At 39.5% G+C, this 21790-nt stretch overlaps 1 protein-coding gene across 3 annotated transcripts in view; it reads left to right on the top strand.

Annotated features, from left to right (window-relative positions):
- Positions 1-18227, top strand: part of lingo1a (leucine rich repeat and Ig domain containing 1a) — a 144250-nt gene extending 126023 nt beyond the window's left edge. For all 3 annotated transcript variants that reach the window (XM_030426455.1, XM_030426454.1, XM_030426456.1), the window contains one exon: positions 14180-18227. In XM_030426455.1, the coding sequence (XP_030282315.1) occupies positions 14192-16039 (1848 nt within the window). In that variant the 5' untranslated portion in view covers positions 14180-14191 and the 3' untranslated portion in view covers positions 16040-18227. The remainder of the gene's footprint in view (positions 1-14179) is intronic.
- The last annotated feature ends 3563 nt before the right edge of the window (positions 18228-21790 follow it).

Raw genomic sequence — 21790 nt, 5'->3', positions numbered from 1 at the left:
TGCAGATTGAGGTTGGATGGGCTTTGATATGAGCTGCACTCAGAATCTAATGAGGTTTTTCTAAGCAATATTAATCCACACATAACTGTGCCATTTTTAAATCGGTTTTAGCCAAATTACTTTTAAGGAATAAAGTTCTCGTGATTTTTTCTGTAACTTTTTTTTTTTTTTCTTTGAAGGGGTATCACAAGTGTTCACCAGGGATTCGCAGTGGCTTTGCCAAACCCTTAAAGCCATCTGGTGTTACCCTACAGGGTCACCTTGCCATTGATCCACGTGTAGCATGAGAAATACCTAGATTGTCTTTCTTAAGAGGGAGATTCTGCTCCCTCTAGTACCCCCTTGGATTAGCCATAGTGAGATGCGATTCTCTTCTTTTCACTATCTTCCTGACCTCCTCCTCGTACTACGGGGAGCCAAAGATAGGGAACGGGAGGATGCAAGGACAGCTTAGACAAGTAATTTTGCCTTTAATTGCTCGAACCTCCCATGAGTGCTGTTGCTTAAGTACTCCAAAAACTGTTGTTGTTTTCCTCCACATAATCTTTGATTATATGAAGGTCAGCGTTTTTCTCTAAGCTTCTTATGAGAGAATTTGGAGCAGGTGGATTGCTCAGAGAGATGAGACAATGCTCCTCTTGCTGGAGTCTGAGAATGAGAGGGAACTGCCCTTTTTTTTTTCTCAACCACGCAGTAACTTCCTCAACTGTCTCCCGAAATCCATCTCGGCCATTTTATATACAGTCATTGTTTTTTTTTTTTTTCGTTCTGCTTAGTCCTCATTTCCCCGTCTATATCAATAGCGTTATTATGTAGGGTTTTATCTGGCTAATTAAGACTTCATCTTTCTGGGCGATCTCTCCGAGGACATGGATTAAGCTTCCCTGTCTCTTGCACTGGAGCCACGGTGAGGTCGGCAAAGGCCTACTCTGCTTCCTGTAGATTGTGCAGAAGGGGGGAAAGCATTGACATGAGGTGGCTGTGGTGAAATGATACTCAGAAAAGAGGAAGAATATGAATATTTGATGATTAAAGTGGCAATCAAATGATCTATCGAGGAGCTGCGGTACAGGTTTTGAGAACCTCTATAGGACAGTTCACACAGTTTTAGTGATCAGTCTCAATTCTGATTGATTCAAGCCTGATGTGTGAGTCCTGTAAAACTAAATAAGCTACAGTGTGTAACAAATCCCACTTTAACCTAAATACTGTAGATCACCTTCACTGCGGGAATGTGTCAATCGTCCAGCCTATTTTATCAGCAGAAAGCCATTTGAATCGATGACCTAGCCGACCATAGCCGTTTGAACAATTCATTTGCAATCAGTTTGCATGCCTCAGCAGGCGCCATTTGGTTTGCATATACAATCAGGTGATTCATTTTAAGTTGGTGTAGAGAGATCCTGAGTCACTGTTTGCCAGTGCTAGAACAGCACTGTATAAATTTCACAAGCCTCGTTGTCCTGTGTCCACACTCATCACATTTCAGTGCGGAAAGTCACCAAATGAAAGTCTGGGTCAACAATCATTAAAAAACAACTGCCAGGACAATATAAATAGATGGCAGGTCTTCAGTGACACACTGCAGATCTGTCATACCTGTCACTTCTATATGCCTTTTGACTTTTTCTCACACTGCAGTGGGAGAAAAATACATTTAGTTTTTTTATGGTCCGGGATCTGCCTCAGAGCTTTCGCTGGCTCATGTGCAGTTCCTTACAATGCAGCTCTGGTTTTTGATAAAGCACTTACGAGGCAGTGTTTTTGTCTGAGCCCACGTCATTGAAGGAGATAAATCCTGAATGGGTAAACTGAAGTGACTCTGCTCAGGCAGTTTTATACAAGAGTCTGTACATTTGAGAGCCATAAATCAAGAACTCTTAGCGGAAGGGAAAAAAATGTCTATTTGGATGTAATGCTTCAAGATGAAAATGTGTCTTGTGAATGTGTGATTACACCGGCACCCATTTTAAGTCCAGGAAATACCGTCCTCATCTATGAATTAGGTTCACCTTCATGGATGTCCTACAAAAACAAGTATTTGAAGAAACTATGCTATTTCAGAAAAGAAAAATGTTGAGTTGCTTACAAGGGACGTGGACAAATACTTCGCTCTGAGACATTATGTACACTTCACTTGTACGTTCTTGCCTTTTACCTCAAGGAGATTAAAGTAGTGTCTGTACTTCCACTTTGAAAATGCCAACTTTCCCTCCGGACTCGCCATTGCTGCAGCTAACCTCTGCTAGTGTGTGTGAGGCTGCTGTGTGTAAACTGAACACTGCCTCTGATTGGCTTACGAACTCTTACTGTGCCTTAGCCAATTATCATCACTTATGCGGTTTTCGCGCCCCTCCCTCCTTCCTCACCAAAGAGGAGAAAAACAGCTTTGCAGCTCCGGTTGCTGAGAGCCAAGTCAGATGACAACAGCTTCAATGAGTAAGTTGAGTTTATAACACACCACATTTAACTGTCGGTTAAGGTAACGGCATTGTTAGTTAATTAGTTAGATTACCCGTTACTGAAAAGTAATGCCGTTTATTTTAACGTTGTTATTCCCATCACTGCAAATGAATGGTAAAAAAAAATTCCATGCGTAGTTGGAGCTCTCCTTTAATCAGATGCTTTTCTTTGCTAGAGAGAGCAACGTTCTTATCCTCCAGTGTCTGATCCCCGTGCCATAGGTTGGCATTTCCTGCATCGGGGTCACCTCTCTATCAACTAATTACAGCTCATTTCCCTTTAAAGGCCTCACTGCGAGCTGCAGGGCCAGCTAAGCAGAGGGGACATTTTCTTCTCCACACTGGGAGGAAAGCCTGTAGATGCCAGTCACAATTAAAGTCAATATGGCCTTGAGCCGCCTCACACTGTGCCCATCACACTTCCTGCCAGCCAATAAGACCCAATCTAAATTATTCATTATGAAATGAAGGCACGTTTCCGTGTTGACTTCCTTAATTGAGGAACCAGTGTAGCTTGCGGTGCATTTGCAGCTATTAAAGCTACAGATGTATATGGATGAGTTGATATAGCGGTTGTTGCTTAAGCCGGCATAAGAGCTCGCCCAAAAACAAACACCTCCCAATCCACCACACACACACACACACACACACTCCCAGGGCAACTGCCAAATCCACTCACTTCATCTCAGGGAAAAATGGATTCACTCTCAAATTGAGTGAGAAGAGTAATATGTTCAGGCTGCGCCTCGGAAAACGTTCGTTTATCCCCGCCCCACCCCTTGAATTAATTTTTTGGGGGAGATGTTCAGTAGGGTTCTTATGTCGAGTTTGACAATTTTAATGTCTTCACCTTTCAAAAAAAAAGATTCTTCCCCAACAGCACTACTTGAGGACTGTTTTGATTCAAGTACCATCATTCTCAAATTAAATCTGACACGACGTCTTATGCGGGATAGAAGAGGTAAGGGCTCGATTTAGCTGCATAACATTAACTCATCACTCATGCATGATTTATTCTGAGCAAAAACTGGATTATTTAAATGTATCTGGATGCTGTGGCTGGATGTGTGTGCGAGCTGACACAGACTTTGTTGTTGTGTATTTTCTAGGTCATACATACTGTAACTTTAATCGGCCGCCATACATAGAGGAACACAGAGAGAGTAATCACACTCAAAAGAAAGCCTTTAATGTGATTATGATAACAAAAACAACTGAAGCGAGCACACAAGTTGATTTTTTCAGGTTCCTAATCCTCATTACAAAATGTAGCTTGGTTTGATTCCCCTGGATTCGCCTTTTAATCAAAATTGGATTTAAAATTGTGCAAACAAAATAAAAAGTAGATGTCTGATGTAGGTGAAGAAAAAAATGGCTGATTACGTAAGTGAATGTTTTTATTGCTGCTCATCAAAGCAGCGATGGGAGGACATGTCATTTTTCCTAAGCTCCTTTGCTTTTTCACACAGTAGCCTGTGAATGCATTACAATAATAATGGTGAGACCTCAGTGTTTCTGCCTAATCAGAAGCTTCCGGGTACTGTGTGCTGGAAAAGGAAAGGGTTTCTTAATTTTCGATTAACAAGGAGTTGACAAAAGACGAATGTTCATCTTAGTTATTTTTAGTTATTTTAATTGTTATGGGCAGTGCAATTAGTAGCATATTTTATTTATTTTTCTTTTAGTATCTGCAAAGCAGCTTCACAGAATGAGAAATATTTTGGGGCTATTTTCATTTAAGTTTTAATTCCGCCTTAGGGACTCCTTTCTTTACCCAAGATCTAAAGCAGGACTAAAGCACCATGAATATTTCATTTGAAAAAACCTTTAATAAGCTCATGGTTGCTGCAGAGATGTAAGTGACTGAATGGTTTGTGTTTGCAAATAGCAGCAAACTATGTGTCTTTGTTGTAAATATCTGCATAACTAGGCTCAGTACAACTCGGCATCTGGCCTTATGAACTCCTGCCTTATTTTAGTTGTCGGTGAAACCAAGTTTGTGATCTGAAAAATAAAATAGTTTCTCTCGAAATTCAGCGTGAAAATAAAATAAAAAAACAAACAAACCAAAAAAAATCCTCTTTGGCCCACTGCTTGAGACAGACTTTCTGTAAGCACCTCATGGGACCTTGTTAGTGCTGGCCTCTCAGTCTTGCAAACTAAACAAACTGGAACAAGCCAGGTTCATCCCACACGCTACAACACTCATCCAAGATCAGTATCCAGTATAAAAATTCACAAGTACGAGACCTGTGACCTTCACCGGATATTGTTTCTCCTGCATTTATCGCCACGGCTGCAGTGTTTTCATTTTGCCAGTGTAGCAGCGAGTGGTACTCTGGAGCACTGAAGGTTGGCATCTCCTGCGGTGCTTGTAGAAGAGTCCATGTGTGACCGTGTGACCCTGTGACACAATCCCCTCCAGTCTCTGTCAGCAAGTTGTCCCCCACTGAAAAATACCGGGCCTCAGAGCAGGGGGGATGCGGCTTTATGGGACAAAGCAATACACAGACGGACATTTTATAACAGCATCTGTGTGCATCTGTTTGTGTGAAGGTGTATGTGTGTGTGTGTGTGTGTGTGTTTGCAGCAGCTCTACTGCCTGTGGAGTATTTTCTCTCAGCCTTGGGGGGGGGGGGGGGGGGGGGGAACGGCCATTCGGCCAGCTCTCTCTGGGGGAGCTCAATCTTTTACAATCTAGCTGTTCTGCTTAGTTACTCTCTGTTGCCGAACACTCAAAATACACCGAAGCTGCTATAATACATACGACGGGATACAACCAATCAGTAGTGCATATTTTCAATACTTGGTGATACTCTGGCTTTTCATATAGCAGCATTATCAGGTAAAAATGTCAATGTTTCCTAGTCTTTGGTTTATGACCAAATAACTGCAGAACTGATCATTCACCTCAGATATACTTTGTCTCTTGTGCTTATTAGCAACCGTTAACATGCTGCCGCACTAAATTAGTGATTCTTAAATTGGGGTGGGGACCCCCCCCGTGTATGAATATGAGCCACTGTAGGGGGGCATGGATGACTGGAAAAAATACTAGTTAAATTAAGTGTGATTGATATGATTTATGCAGGGAAAATCAACAAACGGTTTACTGATAATATTGCTGTCACCTTTATTGCACCAAAATCCCCCTATCATTGTTAACAAGTGATTTATACGGAGAACGAAAAACACACTGCACCAAACCAACACACCGAACAAGTGTACCTGCTTAAAGTCTGTATTTGCCATTGCAGTTGTGAGCATTTTAACATTCGGGTGCTAGCACTTAGCCCAAAGCACTCCTGTGTCTAGAGCCTCACAGAGCTGCAAGCTGCTCGACTCTCAACCTTGTTAGTTGGAAATCATCAGAAGCAGCAGATAGCAGACAAACAATATGTGCTGTTTTAGAATCACTATTTTACTGTGATCAAGTTTAATTTACACTTACTTGCTTGTATAGCTTCACTTGTGATGCTTGACAGGCTTCAATAAACATGTTAACTTACCGCAAAAACTGATCTTAGCATGAATCAAAGCTTATGTCAGAACAGCTGTGTCCTCTATTGTTGCACTTTAGAGGCACTGACAAAATTTGATTGAGGTTATATCAGTAGAGATTAAACTGTTTGCTTTTAGAGCTAGGAGATAGATCTTCATAATATCGATTTGTTATATTGGTTGTTAATAGTACAGCCGTTCTTGTTGTTGTCTTTCTCTGGTCTTACAGGCAACTTGAAGCTTGATTTAGGTGACATTATCAAGCGCTTATTTTTCCTTCAGCTGAGTGAAATGACCAGTGAAGCTTCTGATTTTTATCTTAGTTCTTTTCATACCTCCCACACTCAGGAGAGGTGAAATATTATAACATTTCTATAAACAAGATGACTGTTAGATAACAGATATGATTCATAAAAGCATACACAGAAGAAAACACTGTCATGATTTAGTCAGCATCACTTGAGTATCTATAGCTTTTTTAATAATGTTATGTAGTCAGATCGTGATAAAATATAGCTGTGAGCATTATTTGTCACAATCACAAACAGCATGAGCATCACACTTGAATTTCAATCTAATTTGGCTTTGATTAGGATCTGATTTTGTGTTATTCCTCTGAACCATCATTGGCAGGCTTCTTTGTTATTTTCCCTTTTGGATGTTGTAGAAACGAGCGCGGATTCTAATTAGTTAATGCTGATCTGAGTCCCTCCAAAATCCTGGATCTTCTTTTATAAAAGTCTGACATTCTGGAGGCTGTTCCTCTTTGAAAACACATCTCCTCAAGAACCGAAATTTAATGGTGATTCTCTGAACGGAGCCGGGGAAATGAGGCTAATGAGCTTCGTAACGATTGGGACATCACATGAGGACACACGCTCCTTCGCTCACGGATAACACCCGACCACATCTGTAAAAAAAAATGAGCCCAAATTAGGAGCATGGGTGAACATGGGTGCAATGAGACATGACTTTTTGATCTTCAACAACCACAATCAAACTACTGATGTGTGAACAATCTTTGTACAGTGTCTCCCATTTGGACATTAAGGATTTTCACCATTATTACAAGAAAATTGTTTGATCTATTTCAAAACTCACATTGACACTTAACAAAGTCGTTCGAAGGAAAAACCCAGTTCATTAAATATGATTTCTGTCAAATTAGTTTAATTAGATAATATCTCCAAACAAAAAAAAAACAAGAAAAAATAAAATGGTTAAAAGAAAACCGTTTGACCCTTACATCGACAACAGTAATAGCAACACATTTAATTAATTAGTTAAATGAACCGGTCTGAGGAAAAGCCCAACATTCCTTATTAAAAATATTAAAAATGTATGGGCAGCAGTGTTTTATGACAAACAGCATCTCCTCTGAATCAGGCAAGAAACACAAGAACACAAAAAAAGTTCAAGCACCTTTACACTTTTACCCGTTAATTCAACTCAGGCTCATTTTGAAGACCATTTGTGGTTCTCTTGAATTGTGGTGCAAAACTTGAATGCTCAAATGAATAAAACATTTTACAAGTATTATTCATCATATGTGATTTTAGGCAACGTAATACAAGGACAGTGTGAGGTCAAAGTAGATAATTATGGTGGGAAAAAGATTGCATCAAAGTGTGCTTAATCTCATTTGTAGTTAACATTTCTTGGTGCACGCTCTTTTTAACTTACTTAACTCATTAACCTTTTAGCACATTATTAACCTATTACGCTTTTAAAAAGGTATGGCAACAAAATTGGTAATTTCAAAAAGTGGTGGGGACATGTCCCCAGTGTAACACATATGGTGCTGCATCATTATCATAACCTTATAATATCGTAACATTTATTTAATTAACATTTTTTTTGCAAGCAAGAATTTAGCAGAGAGAAAGGTAGACACACTTAGCCATATATGGAGGTAGCATTTCTAATATTTTTTCCACCCCATTTAAATCACTCAATCAATTAGTATCAATAGTTGATGCTTTCCTAGTCACCCTAAATCTAATCTTTTCTTCCTAAAAGTATTTTCATGGCCACATCGATCTGCAGGGCGCCTGCACAGAAACAGTATTGACCCTCTTTCGAGGTGAAGTTCAGCAGGGACATGTAGACAGGTTTCATGACAGAATTTCGTCAGGACAACAGCTGGCCACTGTAGGAATTCTGCACCTTGTTGCACCAGCCAGCTTCTTCGCCTGGATTAGGGCTTTGCTGTCCATCTGTCGGGCGTCGGCTTACATTTAAGCCCTGCCATTTCACAGGCCCAGCTCCAGCCAGCTATCCCACCAGGCAGCTTAGCTTCTCAATGACACCAGGGTAACCTTTCTCAAAAATTCAGCTAGGCGACATTATAGCAGTGTGAAAGTGATCTTACTTGGGGGGCTAAAGGTCAGACACCCCTGGTTAAGATGGATTTAGCCAAAATGTGGCTGTCAATATCCATGTTTTGTGCTATAACTCCAAGCTGCTACTTAGAATTGAACCAATAAGCATCTTAAGAGGCAGTTTAACTTATCATCTCGGTAGATGGGTATACTATTTTTGTTTCTTAGGATATACAAAGTATTCATTAAAAAGATTAGTTTTTTTAATGACAAAACAATGGTGGGAATGCTGCAGCTGCATACTGGCCCACATGAATTTGTTATGTGTGTGCTTAAGCAGGATCTGTGGGATGGTGGCAACTGCTTACAGCAAGTTTTAACATATTGACTATCAAAGGCATGCAAATAGTACAGTAAGTAAAATTCCGGATTAGCCTGGCAGCTGAATAAGCAGTTTGCAGAGGAATGGGCTTTAAAGGCTTTTAACACTTTGTGCTGCAGATAAGGTCAGCATCATCTCAGGGATTTTCCAGTAGCTTACAGGTATTTAACTATGGCATTTAACAAGGCTAAGGAGTGATGGTTCGTGACAGGTATACTAAAGCATTGGGCGTGGTTTTAAGTCTTAACAATACCTGCCAACACCTGCGTTTGATTGTACTTACTGAGGATTATTTAACGTTGACAGAGAGCCTCAGTTAGAAGAATGGAGCAAGATTTAGTGGAGTGATGGCAGGTTGTATATGAAAGCTGCATGTAGGCAGAGAGCAATTAAAACCAATTGTTACAAATAATTGCATATACAAACTGTTGAACATGGAGCAGTAGATTTTAACTATATCGAGTCCAAAAGCTCTTCATTCTTTCGAAAGACAAAAAGAATCATATGGAAATTCTATCTTATAAACTGCAGATAATAAATGTCCTTTCCTGAAGAACAATATCATTATTAGACTGGATTCCAAATTGATGTTTTATTTGGATCCAGAATAAAACATGAAGATGTTCTGAGAAATCCCAGGAGGTTAAATGAAACTGTCAGATGACAATTCTTTTCTAAAAGGTGTTATTGATAACAATCAATCACAAAATGTAACATTCACAGTTATTCAACAACATTGCTGTTATTGAAATCATCTGCCCCCACAAGTAGCTAGCAAAAGTTATCATTGCTAAGGTTTGCTAACTTTAGGGCAGTACAAGATGTTGGGGACACACTGTAGAAATCAGCCATTTTTACGTTTTTTTTTCAATGAACTGCCAACTATACCCTTCAACATGTCCATATGGGCAAACCTAGGTGGGGCCAGCATGGAACCTGCAGACAAACCCACTTGGAACCATAAAATGTAAAGGGCAGATCACATTTAGCCCATTTGGGGTGTTGTACTCTTGGCTCATTTGTTAAAACAAATATTAGTTCACAATAGTAAAGTTTTTAAGGAAAAGAGATACTTTTACTCTGCATATTTCTACAAGCTCTGTAGATGTATTTTTTTTTTTTTTTGTTAAATGATTTGTCCAAATAAAAAGGTTATCAGTATGACCTTTAATTTGGAACATAACAGTTAAGAATTGATTAAAACATGAATTAGATGTAGTCCAACAGAGTGACCAATGAGCCATCACTGATAGACATTGAGTTATTATGTACAAAGGGACACTAAAAATCGTACTCATTGTCCGTTTAATTATGATAGCCAATCCGCTGATGAGTTGGCTACTCTTTCGCCACTATGTAGTAATAGGAGCATAGGGCACCATCCACTTTTTGATATGAGGCAAAATCTTCAGGATCCCAGTGGATTCTGTCATAAAGGCATTAATCTCACCATTCATTGATCTAGTTATTACTGGTCTCGGACCAGTGGGTCCTCATTTATCGAGCACTGTTGTCTCACTTCTCCTCGACCACGTTCACTCCTTTGAGAAGCACGCCCCCTCTCACTTCACCTCAATTAATGTAATTCTCGGGGATCTCACTGGAGTGCTGATTGGAATGAAGAACTGCATTCAGACCACATGCCTGCAAGGGGATGATAACACCAGATCATTAACAAAACAGAGCTGCAAATGTTTACCCGTGGATGGCATTCTTCATCTTAATGTGTCCCCGTCTTTACTTTACCGCTGCCACTGAAGCCATGTGCAATAAATGTCAAGGCTGCTCTGTCAGAAAAAAATAAATAAAAATAATGGCATTTTGATGGAATGACTGTAAAGGCTTTAGTAGCATTGTCTCTTCCAAATGGAAAATCAGATGTATTATGATTCAGTTTTCAAATTATGTGTTGTTTTATGAGGATTTTGAACCTGTGTAAAGGAGTGTGACAACTCATTAAGATGCCTGGCTGGGGTTCATAACCTGCTGAAGTTGCAGTCACAGAGCTTTACCAACAAGGGATTACGATTTGATCATTTTGCTGATTGGGTTTGAGTGTCATTGGTAATAGAGTTGGACATAATAGCATCTCATTGACTGATATCCAATATGCGATAGCCACATGATAGAGGGTGACAGATGAAATTGAGCTTGCGATAAGGACACTCCTTCTTCTTAGGTGTCTTAGCACGCCATACAAAGCTTCACACCAATCCATCTCACAGCGCTCAGCACTGACTTGATTAATGTGGGTTAGGGAATAAGAATGATTAAGCATGGCTGGAGGCGGGAGGGAGCACACCAGGCACTGGCGCAGGTGTCTGATCTCAGATGTACAATCATCTCTGAAATCACTTGGTTTCACTTGATTACAGATGGTTTCATCAAATCCCCAATCTGAACTCTGACCTTGGAGGGAATACAAAGAAATTGAGTGGAGTAGATCTAACCCATAAACCCCTGTTTTTGAGTCTGATGTCCAGTAGTCTATTGGTCCAGTGGGACAGACGTTATTAGTGATGACTGCAATGGAGGTCCATGTCACCCCTAGTGACACAAGGACAGAAAATCGGAGCAAAACTCAGAGAAGACATGACAAAAAATAGAAGAATTGGTCCTGGTCAATGATTACCAAACCTGCCCCTAAACTACCAGGAACAAAACCAAAGAAACAACAGAAAATAGAGTGAGATGTATTTGCTAAAAAGTAAAAGGTGTCAGGTTGAAGGATAATCTGATAAATGTTTCAACTGTTAAAGATTATTGTCAAAGGATGAGGGTAAATTAAAAAGTTATGCAGAAATTTGTCATTCATCTTAGGACTTTATAAATGTTTGTGTATAGTGACATGAATCCACTGATGGAAATTACAGAGGAGACGAGCACAGATGGTATTTAGAAAAATTAGGAAGTGCCTTGATCAAAATATAAAGTTTGATCAAAAGATCGACAAAAAACATTTGCTCCAGATGCCAGACGTCTAGCCTCTTATTTCTGTAACACATCTGTTTCACCACTTTGTGCTTACTAGTTAACCAATGAAGAAATGTCGATATAGGGATAGACAGAAAAATATTTAAAGCCTGAAAGAGGCAAGACAGATTACTGAGTGTGACCCTGTGACAGATATGAAAATAGTGTTTAATCAAAGGACTACACAATAACTATGCAAAGCCCTCGTGAACACCAAGTCCAACAGTCCTGGGTGGGTTGCGCATTGACATAAGCACTTCGCAGAGGAACCAGGAGGTTTAGCAGTTGCATGTCATGCTACTTTGCACATTTAAGCCTCTGCAAGACTTACTGTTGGCAAATTTTGGAGACAATTGGACTTTTTTATTCCAATTTTTTAAAAGGGTTTCTGGATTCACGTAGCCCCTCCCTAGTGGCAGTGTTGTAAAATTAACGGTTGTTTCATAGATGAAGCTTCAGTGGGTTTGTCTTGACTCTAAAAGTGACTTTTCAACTAGCAGCAACAGACTTCTTGCAGCTGAAACTATTTCCAGCAAACGTGATCACTTTGAGAACTTACAAGGGAGCTGTCATGTTCTCACAAAGTATCTTAAGTATAGGTGAAAAGGTAGCGCGGAAAGCTTTTGAAAAAAGACAGTTCGGTTGCTGGATGAATCTCCTCTACACCAGTCTCTTCTGATTAGGAACTTGCTCTACAAGAATATATTTATTCTTTATTGTGAGGGCAGGGTCTGGACTCCTATGCTGGAGTACCAGAGTAACAACTGTCAAACATAATATCAAAGATTTCCCCCCCAATTCTCTGCAGTCTCAATCTATCTCAAGTAATATGTTCCATGAAATCTGCTGAAGCACAAAAGTGGGCATTATCCTTCTTCTCACACCTTCTTCGAATCAGGAGGAAGCACTCCTGTGTGACCAGTTAGAAATAGACTTTAAAGACAAATATAGAGCAAGAGCTGAGGGCTCATAGCACTGGCACAATTCTATGTATTGTGACAACAGCCCTTAACACATAGACAGGAGTCCTCTGGAGACTTGTCTTGATGAGTGCGAATGACATGTGAAGGATTTAGCTCCTGTGTTTTTTGCATACATAAGTCAGTGATTACCAACCAACTCCATGTTCTTGAATGTAAGTAATAGCATTGTTTATATTATTATTAAATAATTTATTAAAACCTAAATCATTACTCTTTAATTCCATTTGAATAATTGTCTCCAAATCTAAGCATAAAGGATGCTCTTATATTCGCCATCTCCGTAATGAAAATGGTGCCATCATGGTACTCAGCATATACATGGAAATTCTGAGATGATAAAATCTATTGTTAATTGCATTGTCAATGGAAAGGCTGGAGGCATCCTAACAAATTAAATACGTTTTTTTTTTTTTTTTTTCTTAAACCTTATATTTATCTCTCTGTATCCAATTACCTGTTGGTGTATAGTCTATATTTTATCGTAGAAGATTGTGTGAACCGAGTGTCAGCCACAGCACATACATCACACTTGCCACCATCAGTCTTTGATTGCGTCCTCCTGCTACTGCTGCCCCACCCCCCTACTGTTTTCTTTAACACACACAGCAAATTCAGGCTGGAAGCAGGAAGAAAAAGAGTAGGGGTGGATGAAAAAGACTTTCTAGTACCAGAACAAACCTCAGATACACTCAGCATATGGGTCTGCACAGCATGAATTGAATTACTGTCTGAAAAATGCAGTTAATTCCACTTGAAGGTGCGCCCCTTCACTTTATATCAGGGTGATAGCACTGACTGATTGATTGTTGTAAGGTGTGCAGTGAAGACAGTGTTCAGCATTCCACAGCCAGCAGAATGAGGGTGCAGTGTAAGATTTATGTAAATTATTAGAATTATTTTGCTTTCGATTTTCTAGCTAGAATCAGTACTTCTATATCACAAATAGGTCTAACGTAATGCTGCACATTCACAGCAGCTACTCGCATTTAAATCTCTTTCCAGAAAAGGGAACGATGCAGAATTCAAATCTGTCAGCACTCTCAATTATGCATGCACATACCTTATTCCTCGTAACCACCCGCCTCTAATCACCTTTAGTCTGTTTCATGAATATTGCAGCATTCATACTCTCAATGCTGTCAGGGAATGTGTCACATGAGAATGGCATCCTTTTAGCAACAGTGATTGTTTAACTATCCATCTGGCGGCAAATGGACACAGTGGTCAAAGGAAAGTGTTTTAATACAAATTCAGCTTGCTGTCAGTTCATACTACTGTCCTCCTCTTCCACCACATGTTGTCAAATTGCTGAATGTAGCAGAGAACTGCTTATTTGAATACCAGCCCACAGCAATGGGATCAGCGAACGCCATACAACCTCATATGATGTTCTCCTACTGTCCGTGTTTGAGAATTTTCTACAATCTGCACTGAATTTTCCTCTCTCAAAAGAAGATAGTATAATTTTGTGTGAATTTGAGTAGCTGAACTCATCAGTGTGACTGACAAATTTCATGCTCTAACAAAATTCTTTGCCTTGTCTCTGTGCCTCCCCAGGTAACCGATAAGATGGCAGCCGGGGAAGCGACTGGGCACAGCTACCTGGTGGCTTGCTGGCAGCCCATTCTGATCCTGATGCTGGGAACCGTGCTGTCTGGCTCCACCACAGGCTGTCCGTCCCGCTGTGAGTGCAATGTTCAAGAGCGCTCTGTGATGTGCCACCGCAAGAAGCTCATGACAGTTCCTGAGGGCATTCCTGCAGAAACTAAACTGCTGGACCTCAGTAAGAACCGCATTAGAACCATCAACCCAGACGAGTTTGCCAACTTTGCCAACCTGGAACACCTGGAGCTTAGTGAAAACACAATCTCCACCATTGAACCTGGAGCTTTCAACAACCTTTACGGCTTGCGGACATTGGGGTTGCGTAGCAACAAGCTTAAGCTTATCCAGCTCGGTGTCTTCACAGGCCTGAGCAATCTCACGCAGCTGGACATAAGTGAGAACAAGATCGTGATCCTGCTGGACTACATGTTCCAGGATTTGTACAACCTACGGTCTTTAGAGGTGGGTGATAACGACCTGGTTTTCATCTCCCACCGGGCTTTTCATGGCCTAAGTAGCCTTGAGCACCTGAGTCTTGAGAAGTGCAACTTGTCCTCTGTACCAACAGAGGCTTTTACCCACCTCCACAGTTTGATCACTCTCAGACTGCGCCACCTCAATATCAATGTCATAAGGGATTACTCCTTTAAAAGGCTCTATCGGCTGAAAGTGTTGGAAATAGCCAATTGGCCATATTTGGATACGATGACTCCAAATTGCTTGTATGGATTAAATCTCACCTCCCTGACCATTGCAAATGCCAACCTGACCACAATTCCTTATATAGCCCTGAGGCACTTGGTTTATTTACGCTTTCTTAATCTTTCATATAACCCTATCCATACCATTGAGGGGAATAAGCTCCATGATCTTCTGCGTCTGCAGGAATTTCACCTGGTAGGTGGCAGACTGGCAATGATTGAGCCCTACTCTTTCCGTGGTCTAAACTACCTGAAGATTCTAAATGTGTCTGGAAACTCTCTTACTACTTTGGAGGAGTCCGCTTTCCATTCAGTCGGCAACCTGGAAACCCTTGCTTTGTATGATAATCCCTTGGCCTGTGACTGCCGACTGTTATGGGTTTTCCGACGGCGCTGGAGACTGAACTTTAACCGGCAGCAGCCTACCTGTGCCTCCCCTGAGTTTGTCCAAGGCAAAGAATTCAAAGATTTCCCGGATGTTCTGCAGCCAAATTACTTCACGTGCCGCAAGTCTAGGATTAGGGATCGCAAACCACAGCAGAAATTTGTTGATGAGGGAGCCATTGTTCATTTTGCTTGCCAAGCAGATGGAGATCCTGCTCCAGTGATAATGTGGCTTTCCCCGCAGAAAAAGTTTATCACCACCAAGACAATTGGAAGGCTCTCAGTGTTGCCAGATGGTACCCTTGAGGTGCGCTATGCCCAGATTCAAGACAATGGTACATATGTGTGTATAGCTAGCAACGCTGGCGGGAACGACACCTCTCTTGCTCACCTGCACATTCATAGCTACTCGCCTGACTGGCCACACCAGCCCAACAAGACTTTTGCCTTCATTTCCAACCAGCCCTCAGAAACTGGTGCTAACGGTACAAGAGCCAATGTCCCTTTCCCGTTTGATATAAAGACCCTGATCATTGCGACCACAATGGGATTCATCTCATTTCTTGGTGTTGTCTTGTTTTGCCTGGTACTGCTTTTCCTCTGGAGCAGAGGTAAAGGAAACACTAAGCACAACATTGAGATCGAGTATGTGCCACGGAAATCGGACGCTGGCATGAGCAGCAGTACAGTTGATGCTCCTCGCAAGTTTAACATGAAAATGATTTAATGGAGTGGTGGAATTTATTCATTTTGAACTCAAAAATAAGACAAATGGAAAAGAAGACATTCTCTTTCCACTCCTACAAACCTGTGGATCCTGGTCTGTGAACATAGAGTAATATGTTTTTTCCTGAATGATGTACTTAAGAGGAGGGCACTTTCTGACTTTAACAAGTGAGAGGGAATGAACGCACATCCACTGTTACTGTGCATTGGTGGTTTCTACAAGGCCTGTGAAGGGCATTAATTGAAAGTCAGATTTGTCATAAGCAGTTCATATTTCTGTGGATTTATACCGGGATAAATATACCAGAAAAGAAAAACACTTCAAGCAGCCAGAATAAGAGGAGCAGATCATATTTTGGCCATCGCTGTTTTTTGTCTGTATTTTTTATTTAGTGTTTGTTTTGTTGTTTCCAAGGTTAGATGTCAAGTTATGACTGAGATTTGTATGGGTTGATGAGCACATTTATACAACGTTGATGCATTTCAACTACATGATCATTACAATTCATCAGTGTTACATTTGTGAATACTATGTGCTACATATGGTCTTTTTTGTTTCTTACAGTGATGATTGTTCTGTAATCAATCAATGTATATCTGTCACAATACTTTATGAAAATTAATGCAAATGTGCGCCCCAGAAATTAGCAGAAATACACAATATAACATGTTAAAGGAAGAACAAAACTGTTGTACTATATAAAACATATTTGAATGTCAAAGCAGCTAATTCATAGCCCTCTTCCCAACCGAGATAATTCAGCGATTGGTACTGTAAAACAGTTTACATTGGTTATTATGTGGCCTGAAAAACTGAACGATATACAAAAATAGGTGCTCTGAAAATACATAAATTCAGTCAAATAGGGATGCATCAGTGCAACTATTACTATTGAAACCAATTCTCAGTACTATGTTGTAAAAATCAGCCTAATGGTCTGTAACAAGAATTTTATTTTTAGAAAGATAAATGATATTTAGTATTGGATTACTGAAAAAAAGCAGGAAATCCTGTTGTTAAATATGGCTCTTGGTATACGATTCGAGCACTCGGAAATTGCTCTAATAGAACATTTTGCGCCCAGTATCTGATATCAGTATCAGTGTCACTCATCCCTAATCTTCAGATAAAACAGAGGGAAATGTGAGATGTTGTTGATAGATGCTCTGTATCTACAATAGATGCAGCATCTATCCTACAGTTCTGCGTGCAAACAGAACAGTTTGCATTGGTACCTTGACACTGCAGGCTCTTATCCCTGACTTTAAATGGCATTTCAAAAATTATTATGTAACGGTATTATTTGTGCTCAACATGACTGGGAGGAGTAAAAGTTGTGGTGCTCATGTTTTTTGGATACAATGTGCTCCTGAAGCTGTAGAATATTTCGTTCATTGCTGGGTTTTTTTCTTGATTGTTCAGTGAAATCAATGATTTATTTATGCCGATGCTCCCCCATTAAAGCCATGGAAATATTACCTTCCAGGATCATTTACAGGTTTGCTATTCCCCAGAAATGTGCAATGTTTGTCAGGGGAAAAGGAACTGTGCATATCATGCTCCCGGTTGGCCCTGCATATAAAATCTGAGGTTACAGCCTTACCTTCTCAAGAACACACTGTGGACAGCTGGGCTTTGCAAACGTGTGTGAGGATAAAGGCTAAGTTATTTATGATGGATGACATTACAGACAACGACACAGTAATGGGATGGAAGTATGGACAGAATATGCAGATGGGAGGGGTGACACAGATGGTTTCACCCATGGAGCAATCTGAAGCAGCTTTGGTGTAATCCGTTTTGCATAAAGGAAAAAAAAAAAACACTGAATATGGCTCATGGTTCTAACTCATGCTGATTATGAATGCTCTCTTCGTTCAAAGTGTGGCTACTGTACCTAGCCTTTTTGGTCCCGAGTGATCTCGGGATTCTGTTCTTTTTTTGTTTCTGTTATTCTTTTTTTTTTTTTTTTTTTTTTGACCCTGGACTATATTGACCATGTAGTCCAAGCCAACTTTTTACAAAAAAAAGGTACTAAAAAAGAAAATCTATGGAAAATACATTCAAATTGTTCTGTGCAATAAAGGTAATATGCAGATTTTTTTTTCTAATTAACAAAATTTTGTTGATGTTGAATTGTTGAGAATATGGTATGTTGTATTAAACAATCTATGGACTTTTTTAAACACATGATGGTCCTATCTTAATTTATAAGTGTGGTTTGTGAATGCCATGAATGACAACTATGAATCCGTGGGGTTTAAATCACATTACCTTCTGCCAATTACACAGTGATGACTTCTTTAATATTGTCACTCACAGGCCACCTTCATATCTTCTCCATGAATACATACATAGATAGATAAATTAAAATGTATGAAAAACAGCGAGAGTGACATATCCCCCTTTAATGTTTTGCTGTCCACGCACCAGTTGAAGTCTAGCTGATGATCTGCGTTTATTTCTTGTGTATCAGTGACCAAATGATGTTTGATTTCTTTGATTGATTACCGCATTAAACGATGACGCAGACTGCAATGTAATTTAACACCATATGTTTCAGTGCTAATTACTTGTTTACAGGGGCATTGGTAGTTCACTTATTTCCTTTGCTGGCCTCTAAACATTAATTAACCACCATTAGTAAAGGATCGCACGCATTAAGATATGTTTGGAGAATATTTTTAATTCATTTACTCTGTACACAATCTTAAGGGAAAATCTTAGTTAAGTAATAATGAGTTAGTGAATTTCTAAATGAAACAAAAAAGAGAAGCTGGTTAACATTGAATTTGAGTTTTATTCTAGGATGTCTCTAAGCGAAAATATGAGCAAATTAGGTTACCCTTTGAAGGTTATGGGAAATGACCAGGGATATGACTAGGACAGCCTAGTTTCACAAAACAAGGTGCTGCTTTGCATTAAGTTTGGATCTCTGTCCCATTCCTTTACTTCCTTTCACATCGTTGCTTCCTTGGTTAGGACTCCATGGGGACTTTTGACGTTCTTTTTTCCCCTCAAGCTGTATCAAAGCATGCTCATTTATCTTCTGACTTGAAAACAGACAGGCAGAATAGAAGAGGAGCGAAGCTATTCTTGAGGCCTGGGAGCCCTGGGGAGTAATGGAGACATCCATTGTTTTCGTTCCTGATATTAGATCTGTGCTTAAAATTCTAGGTCAGGAACAAGCTGATGGATTCTGACACTGTGCGACAAGTCGTCTCTCCTCAACTGAGCATGAAAATTCAGACACACCTCTGGGTGTTCCTTACACTCATCCAATCCATGTGCTTAATGGCATTTGGGAAACACTGCATGTAAGCAAACAAAAGTGTGAATTTGCTGTTGGTGGCACCCCTGTCACACAATAGAAGCTTCAGATGCCTAAAATAAAAAGCAAGTCTGTTGAGAATTATGTTTAGATGTTGAATCTAAACTCATGGCTGGAAGGCTGTTTCTCATATCCATATCAAAGGGCCTAACTTAAGCCCTTACTTTAGGTCTGACTTTCCATATCACACCTACTGCATGTTAATCCCCTATATTTTCATCACTGTCAGTCAAACCGTACTGACACATACTTCACTGCAATGCTAGCCAATTAGTTACAACACAAGCTCATTAAAATAGTTATTTTTCTTTTTATCTGAAACACCACTTATCTAATTGAAAGGGCTTAAATCTTAATCACTTTAATTAGGGAGCTGCATCAAACTAAATGTGTAGCATATACATATGTACTGTATACTATATGTTGTACTACTATGGTTTTAGATTGCAGCATATAAAGGTGTAGGTATAATGTTCAGGTACAATAAAAGCCCTTTTGGCAGCTATAATATGATTCATCCATGCAGTTGAATAGTAAATTAATTATTGAAATCATAGCTGTGACACAGTATGTCAGGTGGAATTATATACATAGCCTGTTATTAACCATTCATTTTTAAAGGTGCAATATTTAACAATTGGCTTATTGTCGAATTCAAAACCATGCAGGAAACTGGGAGCTCGGCCTTGTGGGTATTAACATCACTAGCACAGTGGCATTGGACAAGAATGGGCTGGGGCTAGCTAATTAGCTAAAAACGTCAGTAGACACACAATACAGACATCATAATACCGTAACTCTTATTTTGCCACTTCCTGTTGATCAATTTAGTTTTTAAGAATTATTATTGTTATTATTATTATATATTATTATTTTTAAAAATAGATATGTTATACAGTAACTTGTCTCTATCCTGCTTATAACTGCTCATTCACTCAAGATACTGTTGTATACTAAAGATACTGTATACAAAGAATAGGTCTTAGTGGGGCTTTACAAGGACCATACTAGAGCCAACACAAGTCAAAATCATTCTTCTGAAAGTGGCAGCTCGCATATTAAAGATGTCAAAATGATAAACATTAGAGGAGCAGCATACATTGTTAGATGGATTTACTGTAATTTGGCTATTGCCAATTACACAACCCAAACACATCTTCTCATAAATAGTAATAATGCTAGTGTAAAAAACAGTACAAACATGTGATGGATTGAATTCAGCTTAGAACGATGGAACTTACCACACTGAACTAAGAGTGGTACAGTAGTTTATTGCTTCGCTGTTGTAAAATTTCATCTGCTGCAAATAGTCATTTTCACACATCGTTTAAGGCAGAATGGGATATAGCAGCATACAAAATTTGAAAATAAAAACAGAAAAAACATGAAGTTAAGTTTCACATAGCCTGAAAGCATTTCAGAAAGTCACATGGGACAACACTGTTCTTTTTTTGTTATGATCACTTTAGATTTTATTTTATCTTTCTAAATCGAGTCACTATACAATTACTTTCTAAACGACATCATTGAACTGTGGCATATCAAAAATGGCCCTTTACATCATTTGCTTTTTCTATCATCTCAAATATTGGAAAGAAAAAATACAGAATCACCGATATGAAAATTATTTCAAACAAACATCACATTCAGTATAACTGCTTCAAGGTGAACATACACTCTGTGACTACTTCCTTCCTTTGAAAGAGCAGGCACCCCAAGGCTGAACAGTTTGCAGCTCTTTTAAGGAGACTGGACACACAAAACAAAGCAGGAGTGTCTCGTCTTGTTTCAGTGAAAGTAAAAATCAAAGCAGCAACATCCTTTGTTCAGGAGTGAGTAGCGGCGTGTCGGTTTCTGGAGGCTGTTGACTGGATTTCTCTCTTCAGGATTGTTGGGAAACTGGACATGACAGTTTATTTTGTTACCTACTTCCACTGACTGGATGATAAAGCAAAGAGGCTACCATACAAGCCAGACAGTGGCAGGCCTGTTTTATATCATTGTTAGCTTGGATGCTGCTTGACTGATAAAGGCCCAAATCCCATATTAACTTGTCCTGCACATCCTCAAGTACATTTATTGGACGATTTCATGGTCAAAATGACCTTCTGTTTACCACAGGACCCTCGCTGGCTCAGCAGATACTGGGGTTCAACGACAAACACAAAAACATGAACATGAACTTAATGAAGTGGAAAGAAAAAAAATATCAAGTTTATTTTTGAAACGTCTATGCAAACGTGTTTAAAGGTAATTAACTACATAAATATACACATATATATTTTGAACATTTTTTTTTCGATTTTTTTTTTTTTTTTAAATATACATTATGTAAATATATGAATGTGGAAATAGCACTCTGCTGTACTAGATGAGTAAATATGCATCATTTCACTTCCAGGGACAGAAAATGTTTTCAA

Source organism: Sparus aurata, chromosome 8 (assembly GCF_900880675.1).
Source record: "Sparus aurata chromosome 8, fSpaAur1.1, whole genome shotgun sequence".
Lineage (NCBI taxonomy): Eukaryota > Metazoa > Chordata > Actinopteri > Spariformes > Sparidae > Sparus > Sparus aurata.
This window is presented reverse-complemented; position numbering and strand designations above follow the sequence as displayed.